Source organism: Pagrus pagrus (genome assembly GCF_965226575.1).
Source record: "Pagrus pagrus genome assembly, chromosome: 11".
NCBI lineage: Eukaryota > Metazoa > Chordata > Actinopteri > Spariformes > Sparidae > Pagrus > Pagrus pagrus.
Window position 1 is genome coordinate 17743110 of NC_140195.1, and position 11884 is coordinate 17754993.

Below are 11884 nucleotides of genomic sequence, written 5' to 3' on the forward strand. Positions count from 1 at the left end.
ACAATACTTACAATATTAATGAGGTGATAATACAAACTCAGAAATATTGATTTTTTTCCATTTCTGAATAAACAAGCTGTTCTCAGAGGAAAATAAGAACACTGTCTGAAGCTAGAATGGTGGCAGGGTCCGCCAAATATAAACAGCATGAAACTGAGTTGTCCTTTAAGGCCAGTTTGTTTATTCCGGTTATTCAGCCATGAAAATGAAGAGTTTGTTTATTTAGTTTGTTTAGGCATAAAGAAAATCAGTCAATGAAGATCTTTCTCTTATGATTAAGAATTCTTCCCCAAAACTACATAATGCACCTTTAAAACTTTTCACATGTGACTGATTTCACCTGCTTTCATCTCTCTCCAGCATTTCCACTTCAGCTGAAATTTCAGCAACTTTAAAGCAACATTATGCAACTTTTTAACCTAAAATAACAGCTTCAAACTCATTTTGATGATACAGTGTCTTGTAACAGGGTGAATGGTGTCTCTGTCTCAGCCACTCCGCCCTCCTATCTCTTGTTTCTGCACTGTGAAACTTCAGTAAGAGGGTAGGATCACAGCGTTACACACGTTTACTTCAAGATACAAGTTTTCAATGCATATTGTCATGAATAGTGAGTTTTGTTTGTAGTTAGCACCTACATTACGTCTGACAAATTGTTACAGACCTGGGATTTGTATTTACGACAGTGGTGTTGCACTCAATGCCAGTTTCCACATAATGTTGCTTTAATTGCTTCAATTCCAACTACTTATACAGGGTAGACACTTCAACTTTCTCTAGTACTTGTAGTATTAATACTTATCTTTCCTTCATTGTTTACAGTTTAACTGACATTTGAACTTTTACTTGTATTGTTGCAAATGACAGTTAAACTGACGCATCAGCTGACAGTTGTATAGAAATACTGTAGCCCCTAACCAGGGATCAATTCAAATATCACATGATTTCAGTCATTGCACCTCAACTGATTTCAGCTGCCTTCAGCTCTTGCAGATCAACTCACACCTCAGCTTTTTTCAATGCTTACACTTCAAATGACAAATCGAACTGACACCATCACTGACGCATCAACTTTAAGCACATTTTAACCTGTTTACAGTGTTTGCACTTGCAGTTTTTAGTGCAAGCAAGCACACTTAATTTTTTCTTTACTTTCTTTTCAATTGAAACCTCAGTTGTGACCTTTTAAATGCTACAACAAATCTACAAACTGCCTTTCTCTGTTTGTGGGTCAGTAATGATAATGCGCATTTTAATAACTCTATCTTGGCAAACAGTCACACCTGGCTCATCATTTGTGAGCTGTTCTATGCAAGTGCACACAAAGAGAGTTTTTCCTGTCATTAACAGCTCACTTGCACAACATTTTAACTGTAGATCCTGAAGGCGAGATTTAAGTATGTTTCCTCAATATTTTGATCACAGTTAGACTGAGGGGCGACGGAGCTGATGAGGGTGATAAAAGTGTCATTTTGTCGACCTTGTATGTCTGTAAATCATCTGACCAACTGTGTAACAAAGATATTTCGCTGTTGTTGCCCTTGTAGATGTGTGTAGATGCACGTCGCCCCACTGGACTGGTAGGAAACTGTTGCCAAGCCTTAACAGTGCCTGCAGGCAGCCAATTAATGGCAATGCAACTTGTAGTTATATTTTGTTTATATACGGGAGTCTGTTGGTTGTGAATCTTTTTTTTTTTTTATGTAATAGAGATTTTTGTGTTTTCACCAGTTTGCCTTACAAGGTACTGTACTGTATCTTTACTAACCTTCCTGTGATGTCAGCCAAAGACACATTAGAAACCTACCTACAACTTGAAGCTTATTTTAGCTCATTAGTTTAAAAAGAAATAGTTTGGGGAGTTCAAATAATTTAAACCACTATGATCATTATCCAGTCATCCAGTCTTGAGGACAGCCCAGACTCCAATGATGGACGTGTGTTGTTACGCTGCCCTCTTGTGGCAGAGGAGCGCTCTTACTCAAAGAATGCTGTCTCAATTAGTACCAAATTATTCCCCCTCAACTCACTTTCACAATACTGAGCAAGGCTCTTTGTATTGTTTCAATAACGACAGTCATGCACAAAAGCTCTTTTGGCTCACGAGTTGCATTCAGCACCAGTATGCTTTTGTGATTGAGGACCACTGAATATTTTGTACCATAATAAATCTTTTATGAAAAGTATTTGATGCTTTAAGAGTAGATTTTGGTCTTGGGATTATTTTACTTGTTAGTTTTAAGGAACTGTGTATTTGAGAAATATCTTGAAAGGATTTATGTGTCCCTTTGGTATGTCTTAAACTCTGCCGATAAGGAACTGAGTTCTGCTTGGCAGCGTATGATTTTGTGTTTTTGTCGCAGTGAATGCATTTATGGGTAAAGCACTGTTTTGTCACTACTCTGCTCCTACATTTGTTAACTGATAGATTAGAAAACCTGCTTAACCAATCATAGATATCCTGTTCCGAGCCCTTAGAGTTCATTTTTAAGCCTTGTAACAGTGCGCAGTCAGCTGTAATAAACTGACATGTGACTCAAGTCTGTTCCTGTGTGATTTGGCAATAAATACACTGATGCCAGACCAACCTCCATCTCTTTCGGGGGAAAAAAACAAAAACATTCACAACTTTTGACATCTTCAACATGTTTTATTGAGACATTATTCAGACACACTGACTTGAATAAACAAATGATTAATGTATACATTACATTCATTTCATCTTGTTTTCAAAAGTTGACCCATCAAATGTTTTCAATTATTCCACTTGTTGTTTCATATTGTAAAAATACTGGTAATCAAAGAGAACAGGTACTTACAGTAGACGTCACCTGATGTTGTGTTTAGTGCCAGGAAACAAACTGATGCACCTGTCCAGGAAACTCTGTAAAGGAAACAAACGTGAATGTTTACTATGACAGTGTAAATGAATGTTATGGCAAGTTAACACTTGTTTTTACAAGATTTAAATGCTTATCAATAACTTAATATCCAACTAGGGGCTTTACACTAAGATGAACTACACTGCAATCAGCATGGATAACATAAATCAAGTGTGAAATTGATTATTTGTGGCTTTTATAAATTATTAGGGATGCACAATAATATTGGACTGATACATTTGTCGGCCTGATACTGGGAAATTCATATTATTTATCTGCTACTTATCAATATCAGTGAACTTTTAGCCAACTAATAAAGTTAATAATATGAATCCAGATTGCTTTCACTGTCTACACACTCACATACAGTGGTTTGCACCTTTAAAGATGGTTTGTGATCTGCCAGAAGAAGAATAAGTAGTTCACATAAACTACAGGTATTAATCTCTTTTTAAAATACAAAAATATGAAGCAGTTATCTCATTGTTATCGGCCATAAGAAGCAGCTAATTATCGGTTATTGTAGTGGCTGAAAAAAATCCATGTCAGCATACCGGTGAATTACTGTTTGGCTATGAGTAAAACAGATTACCTTTCTGCCAGTATGCATTAGCAAATAATATGACATGAGAAGTGTTGAGCTGAGGTGATTGTACATTACCAAATCTTACTGCGGATTGCATTACAGAATGTTAAAATATCGTAGTGCGACTGGCATAAAATTATAATATTTACCATATTTTGCTTTAGATTAAAGGTAACAACACTTATTTGGAAAACTGGTGACACCAATACCAGAGTGAGTATATTTCAATGATGAACTTAATGTACTGTTTTAATTTCTCCAGATGTAGGTACATTTTTTCAGTCATCTTTCAAATTTGTGAAATATTACAATTCTTTGTTTTAAGAGGTATAAATTAGCCTATTTTATTAACAGTGTATCAGGCCACTGTTTTTTTTTTTATATATACCTTAATTTGTGAATATCTATGTTTTGCACAAAGCTCTAAGCCACACATTGTATTGCTGATTGATATATAATGAGTGAATATTTAGCTGGCTGTTAAATATTAGACAGATAGCACGTAGCTGCTCAAACAGTCTTAATATGCTATCAGTAAGGGGCCGGCTTCTGGATTCAACACCTATTGAACAGAAATTGATTTTATTTTCACAAGCTAGATTCTGATCGCCGGCTGGTGGCATATGATGTACGATGACTTCCTTTAAATGTCACATTAATATTCTCCATTTAATTAATACGAGGTTATCATTTGTGGCCAATCTCCTAATGTAAAAGATGATTCTGTAGCAGTAGCAACTTCTTAATGTTATTGTAATTCCTTAAATAACATTTGCCCAGCTGGTTACTGATAATAATGCTTCAGTCGTGCACAAGAAATAATCTAATGGAGGTTCCTTTTTAGCAGGATCAATAATATTATCTATCAGGAGTTGCGTACTGACAGTGTTCAACATGAATGTATTTGAGTGGTTTGAAGCGTTTTTTTTGTTCTGCATGAAACAATGAGGCCTACGTCACCCTTTTCTCAGAGACCACATCATATTAACCCTGCCTGTACTTCTTTTTCATCAGACATAATTAATCTTTACATGAATGATACTAATACAGAATTGGTTTTAGGCTGCAAAAGCAGCTACGTGTTCTTACATCAGTTTTACAATTAATGTAAACATAAGCCTCTGTGTGAGTGTATTATCAAAAAAGTATACATTTGGGTATTAAAATGTTCACCATTTGAGACAATTCATCATCATGTTATTCTGTTGATTCTTAAGCTGCTGATCAAACTAGCACTATGTGATGGGTCATTGTATTATCTTACACAACTGGACTAATGCCAGCTGCCATTAGTTGAAATAATGTCAGTAATGACTTTGGCTGAAAACTACAGTGTGCCACTTTGCATTTGTTATTATAAAACATGTGGTGTTGACACTTTATACTTACCACTGCTGCCTTAGCCACCGATACAGACCTGGCAGACAGCACTTTTCCTCTGTACTCACCCTCATGCCATTTCTACACAGCAGTCTGACACTGATACCAGCTCTGTCCTGGCTGTCTGATGTGCATGAGTATGATTTGTCAGGTAGACTGTGAGGGGAAGGCAGGAGCATCAAGGTCCTCAAGATGGCAATGTTTCTCTAGTGTAGTGCGGGCTCCTTCTCAGCACAGGACACAGCTTTTGTTTTCACACTAATATGACTAAAATGGATGGTAGGAGGAAATGGAAAACCTTCTCTCCTGTGTAAAGTGGCCTTAAACTTAAACAAACAGGTCTCCTAGAAGAATATGGGGGAGGGGTGGCATCCGCAGCGTGGATTCCTTCCAGCGATGTTGAAAAGGGTAAACAATCTACCCTGTTCATGTTTCATTTCCATGCTGCAGCCGACCTCAGATGATGATGGAGTACAGCTTCAGCACGGCAAAACACTTCTTCACTCGTCTCCTCGGAGAGGGTTCAATCAGAGGAGAACACAAAGACGGGAGCAAACAATATTCCTAGCTGAGGTTTGGGCCAATCCTCTTCCCTGCGCCAAACATTTAGTCAAATCAAATCATAATTGGGCAAAGTTTAATAAAGACAAATCAGCCCAGTGGTTCAGCTTGGCCTCTGCAGTGAGACAGCCTGAACTGTATGGAAATTTCAGAGCAGTGTCACCCACAGTCTCCCGAGTGGAGTGTGTGACAGGCGGTGATGGGGTTTCCTCAGCTCCTATTCAGAACGCACATGAAACCTTTTGAGTTATGAGCAGGGAAGACAACAGGATACTGGCACGTGCTGCTGTTTGCTCCAGCCCTCGACTCCCGGACTGCACAGCTGTCTGCCACCTTTTCACACTGCAAACTGGCTGTAAACAAGGGGCAGTGCAGGCTCCTCGATCCTGATCAGGTGTTCACATGCCAACAGGAACAGATGTGGGTGTAACAGGGGAGTAATTTAAGATGGGCAACTTAGGGGCTCAGAACAGGCCTGTAAGCAAACAGTGATCCTGGGTCTCTCTTCTGGTGCTAAACAAACTGTTAATTGTCTCCCTTTTTCGTGTGCAGGAAAACACAATTTCAAGTGACAAACTCCTTCGAAACACAATAAGGTATGGCAGCTCTTTTCTTCAATTCACTTCCATCGAAGAAACATGTTTCCCTTCAAATGAACAATTTATTGACAATCGGTCACATTAAGTGCCCAAACGCACTTGCAGGTATGTGAACAGCTTCGCATGGGCTCTACGGATTTTCCTTTCCCATGACATCAAAGTGTACATTGCTCAATTTTTCCATTTAAAAACAGGAGTCATCACAGGTGCAGAGGGGACACACAACTTAAAAGCTGCCTCATTAGCGAGGACTCACAAACACTTCTCTGCAGAGGTGTTCAGCTCTGCACTTGGTTCCTCATGAGTCCAACGTTGAAGTGGGTGTGATGTGTTCACACATGTAACAGTTTTCCGACATATTAATGTTTTCAATACACATTAAACCAAACTCAGCAAATTATAATTCAGGGTGGGTAACTATTGCATGACGAACATACAATGTCAAAACAAAATACGGTAAGTAGGCCTTAGGAACATGTTGGCAGGCATGAGTAAAATACTGTCCAATTTAGATCTTTAGACTTTAAATTCAAACATTAACTGTTAAATTGTTTTTAAAACTTTAAAATTACACTGAACAAATAGCAGGTTACTTTGAACCAACATTTTACTGATACTGAATATTATTATTCTTGGAGGACCTACTGGTTTCAGAGCAATAAATGAAACAACACAAACCTCTCTAAGCTTTTTTTTTTTATCCATTACTACTGTAGATTTTCATAGATCACATGACACAACCATTTCTAAGGTAGGGATGCACGAAATAAAATATGGAGTAAAAAAAGAAAAACATGTTAGTATTTGCTTTACTATGCTATACGTGTTGTTATGGGCTGTTCCCTGGGCAAAAATAATCTCACATCTGTTAGTATTGAGCATTCCACATTGAGTTGACATAACACCTTAGTCTGACCAGTGGACACACACTGAGTTCATTGTCTATCTTGCAATTTGGTGTTCCCACATTGCGGAACACGTTAAAAAAAAGATACACTCAAATCCAAACCATGAACCTGAACATAATCTGTCATTTTTCAAACATTAATCACAACATAGGTAACTGAAATGGTGACTTGTATCTAGGGACTATTAAAATTAAAACATAGTGTACAACTCTTCTTCAGTACACCAAACTCCATTCAGCAAAGCTATCTTTTTTATCATCAAGTATGTTACTTGTGGAAGGCAAGAAGAACACGTCTGGCGAGTGTTGTGCTGAAGAAAACTTGTCCAACATGTTCTGACCTTCAAAATGTAACCAGGATTCCTTCTCCAAAGAGATTAGCTTTGTAACTGCAATACCAAATCATTCACTACACCATTACTGAAAACCTTCAATTCAAAAATGTCATGCACTCCTTTGTCTCCATCCATCAAACAAAGTGATTATAGTAGAAATATTATTGCACTGTAATTCAAAGCTTTGAAAAAGGATGTTTTCTAATTCCCCTCCCCTCATAAATACCTGTGCAGGAGATAGACACAATAACACCTATACAATCTCAGCACTACAGTATAAGCGAACTTTGTTAAGCTTGTCATTTTAAGATTTTGTTAATACTGTGTCTGATAGATGTGGCTTCGACACTACAGTAGCCTCTGAGGGAGTCTGAGGTGTTACTGTGTCCATTCATTGCATTTCTAAATTTGCTTTTCTTGTAATGGAACAGGGGGTGGGTAAGATTTTAAACCTGTGAATTAACCAAATATTTGTTTTCTATGTGACGTATCTCTTCTTAAATAAAATGTATTCAGCAAATGCTCCTCATATTTTCCTGTTCAACTGTACTGAATTACTGCCGGTTTATGACCTTGAGAGCAATTTATGCACCCTTTAAAAATAATTTCAAAAACACACATCCTTTTAGTTTTGTAGGAGGGCGCTGTTTGTCCTTTTAGTGGATTACATGGCAACATACAAACACTCAAGAACCATACTAGTGTACCCCATAATGCAGAACACACAGCATGCAATAGTTACTGACATACAGCAGATTTTTTTTTTTTTTTACACCATTCGAACTTAGTGTGTTCTGATGTTTTTCAAGATGCTCCACGAACAACAATCATGACCAGATAGTCCTCTTCACTTTTAGCCAGAGCTTTGGCAGAGGAATCCAGGAACTGCTGGGAGAAATCACAGGGAGGGAAAGCATGAAGAACCCCTGTGTTGTCTTTATCTCTGCTCCCCCCGACAGGCAGGCTGATGACTCCAGCTGCTTGTTTTTGGTTGAGGTAGGACACCAGGTTGCGAAGTGGCCGCTGAGTTGAAGCTGCAGGGTCAGACGAAGATGCATCCTCCGTGGTGCCAGGAACTGCCAGCAGGATGGCGTAGCCGCCGGGACCCGCCACCTTGATGCGTCGGGACACCTCGTCAAGCTTGGGCTGGTCCAGACGGAGACGTTGGGTAATCTTTAGCTCGCTCACCTGCCTCCCTGTTGTGCCGTCAACAAGCAGGTCGCTGGCTACGTTGTGGTCGCCCTCCAGCAAGTGCATATTGGCTGGAAAATTGCTGTTCTTGAGCAGTAGCATGCCATTCCAGGCCAAACCGAGTCTGGTGCCGTCAGGTTTGGATGACTGACCGCCCTTGGTGCTGCTCTCAGAACGTTCTCTCTTGGCTGGTCCCTTACCACCATCACCAGCTTTGCGCTTACGCTCTACAACTGCTGAAATGTTGCTGCTTGAAGGTCCTTTTTCAGAAAGACTCTGGCTTTTGAGTCTCCTTTCAGCACCAACTCTTTCTAGTCCACTGTGATGTTCTCGTGTGGGGGAGGGTCTTTCACCCCGCAGGGGGCGCTCTGAGTCACTGAAGCGCCCTCCGTCTCTGCTGCTACCTCCAGGACTACCATCTGGAGAAGCACGCCTGCGCCTTACTGTCCTATCGGTGCTGTCAGGGGAGTGGTCTATGTGGCGTCCATCCTCCAGTACACGGCGCTTGCGTGCAGGTTCTCGTCCCTGCAGCTCTCGTTCCAAGGACCAGGGCTCACGTGCCCGCCGCTCACGTTCCAGATGCTCTAGAGGCTCAAAGGGTGAGGCACGTACTCGATCACGGATAGCTGGGTTGGGCCACTCAGTTCCAGGAAAGAGCTCTCTCTCCCTGAAGTGAAGCTGCGGTGGAGTCCGTTCCCTGACCCTCAGAGGTTCAGGAGTGGCACGGTGGACAAACGACTCAGCCACCATGTCAAACGGTGGTATTGGGAGAGGCTGCAGGAACTGCTGCTGGTAACGATGCTCAGCATCAGCAAAGTCCACTCTGAGTCTCCTCTCTGGGCCTCCCAGCGGGAAGCCCCTCATGTGTGTGCATGCCGCTTGTGCAGCATCCAAACTTTCATACTGAATGTAGGCCCAAGTGTCCCCCTTTCTGTAGTCAATGGTCCTTATAGTGCCAAAACGATCAAACTCTCTCGCCAGTGCAGCTAGAGGGACCCAAGGTCCAAGTCCACCCACCCACAGGCGTGTGGTAGGAGTTGCTTTCCCATAACCTATCTTTATGGGGTTGCGGCCTACTACCTTGCCTGACATACTAAGCTTAGCACGGTGGGCCATGTCAAGGTTCTCAAATTTCAGAAACCCATATGTGCTGATTTGTCCCCGTGTGGGTCTTTTGATGTCCACTTCCGTTATGACCCCAAACCTGTCAAAAGCTCTCCTCAGGTCCGCTTCTGTAACAGTTATGTCCAGATTACCTAAAAACAACGTCCTATTGGCTCTTTGGTCATCTTCTGGCGATATAAAATCCTCCTCACGAAAAGCTGCTCGCTCTGCAATGAAAGCTGGACGTGCCCTGGCTTCAAACAGGGCGAACTCCCTGTCCCGCTCCAGCTCTCGGGGCAGAGGGGGCGGCGGGGGAGGGGGGAGCCGTCCCAGGGCCAGCTGCTGCAGCCGGTAGTCTCTATATCCAAGCCCGGTGGGCGAGAGGGGTCTCTGCAAATGTCTATGGCTTTGAGCTGCACCATACAAGTCTCTCTCCACAGGGGACCGGCTTCTCCTCCTGTTGATGTACACCGCCTCAATTTTCAGCGGCCGGTCGTACAGCACCAGCCGGCCCCTGGCGTGCTTAGCAGCTCTGGCGTCGTCGGGCTTCCTGAAATTCACGAACGCTATCCGTTCATCGTTGCTGCGGCTTATCTTAACACTCACATCCCCGAATTTCTTAAATTCATGAAATAGTCCATCCTCTATGTCTTCGTCGCTCAGCTGGGTGCCGAGGTCGCTTATTTTGAGGGTTTTGTACTCACTCTCGGCGCTGGGCGGCTGGACCCGCGGCTCCCCCCGGGAAGTTGTCCTCGGTGAGGCTAAATCCAGCGTCAGGCTCAGGTTGTGGTTTTTGCCGACGGAGCTAGCGGCAGCAGACAAACTGTGGTTATTCCCAGTCCGACTATGTCCGTCGAAATCTCTGTCTCTTTTTTCGCCGAGCAGGCTCCTTCTCGTCGAGCCGCCGTCGCTTTTGGTCGAGCTGTTTCCATTATTACTCCCACTGGAAACGGAGAGAGCCCCCATTTTCTTGCTGGTCGGGTGGCATCCTCCCCTGTCTCGAATATCGTCCAAGGCCCGGGAGCGTTTTTTAATCGGCGACCGCTCTTTACCTTTCATTTCAGTCCACACGGAGCCGACCGTCGGGACGCCTGGGCTGTTTTTTTAGCGCTGTTTATGCAATTTAGTGCAGAAAATTCTTGCAAAGAAAAACGGATTTATTCAGTGACCCTGCGGCAAAACAACAACAGCCGCCATTTTGTAAGGATTAGTGCGAAGGCCCGCCTCTTCACGCTGATTGGTTGAAAAAGTGGGTGGAAAACTTTAATACGCCTGTCAATCATCCTCTGGTGAAACTGTTTAATTTTGGTTATTCATTATCAAGTGATAAAATCGCTCATTGTCTCAGCATATTAAATAACATGAGCACAGAGAGGTGGTATTCATTTAATATCTGAGGCTTTTTTAATGATTATTTTGTCCCTCCTCAGTCACATGACTCCACTACACTACACATCTGAACTGAGCAGATTTTTTACAATAAAACATAATCTAGGATTTCACAGGAGGGGAATAGAATGATCATTATGGGAGAGATGGGAAACTTTTTACACAAGTCCACCATAAACCACAAGATGGCAGTATTTGAACAGCGGCTCAAAAGGGTACAGTAGCCCATAAACCCTTAACTAATCCGTAAAAATGACCCTGGAAAGGCACATGGCCTTTCTCTGTATGGAAAGAGCAAGCTTCTGATAAACCAGCTGTGATCTTTGTGCTCATAAGTATACAGTAGCAAAGTTCCTGTCATATTTTAAGGATTTATGTAAAGATGGAAAATGTAATTTTAGTGCCTTGTGAGTTAAAAAGTAATAGGGCTGCACAATTGTGTTAATCAAAATTGCAGTATGGTTAAGTGCAGTATCCACAGCCCAAGAGGATGCACATTTTTGATAAAGCTCAAAGATGTGAGGAAACAGCATTATGTAGTGCTGCAAACATGTCAAATCTTGTTCTCCAGATGTAAGAAAGACATGTTTGTTTGGTACAGACCCCATTAAATGTCACATCTTCATGATTCTAATAGTTTTCTTCACTGATAATCGTTCCCACTAATCGTCAATCATGTCACAATCGCAATATTTGTCAAGAATAATCACAATTAGATTGGTTTTTATCATATTGTAGAGGCATAATAAGTAATTAATGAACCTAGTAAGCAAGTATGTGCTAATAAGCTGACACTAGGCCTCTATACTTGTTAGTGCCCTTTACTTGAGAACACTTTGTTTACTTTTAAATACAAAAGTTTTGGAGGGACACAAAATAAAAACATTGTCATTTGCTACTTCTTGTCCTTTTATTAGAGTTGTTTTCTCTTCATTTCTGAGTCAAACTTT

The 11884-nt window shown here is 41.4% G+C and overlaps 1 protein-coding gene across 1 annotated transcript; it reads right to left on the bottom strand.

Moving 5' to 3' along the window:
- Nucleotides 1–2: 2 nt before the first annotated feature.
- Nucleotides 3–10748, bottom strand: rbm15 (RNA binding motif protein 15). Its single transcript, XM_084366931.1, has one exon. The coding sequence runs from the start codon at nucleotides 10602–10604 to the stop codon at nucleotides 8055–8057; it is 2550 nt and encodes an 849-aa protein (XP_084223057.1). The 5' UTR covers nucleotides 10605–10748; the 3' UTR covers nucleotides 3–8054.
- Between the last annotated feature and the right edge of the window lie 1136 nt (nucleotides 10749–11884).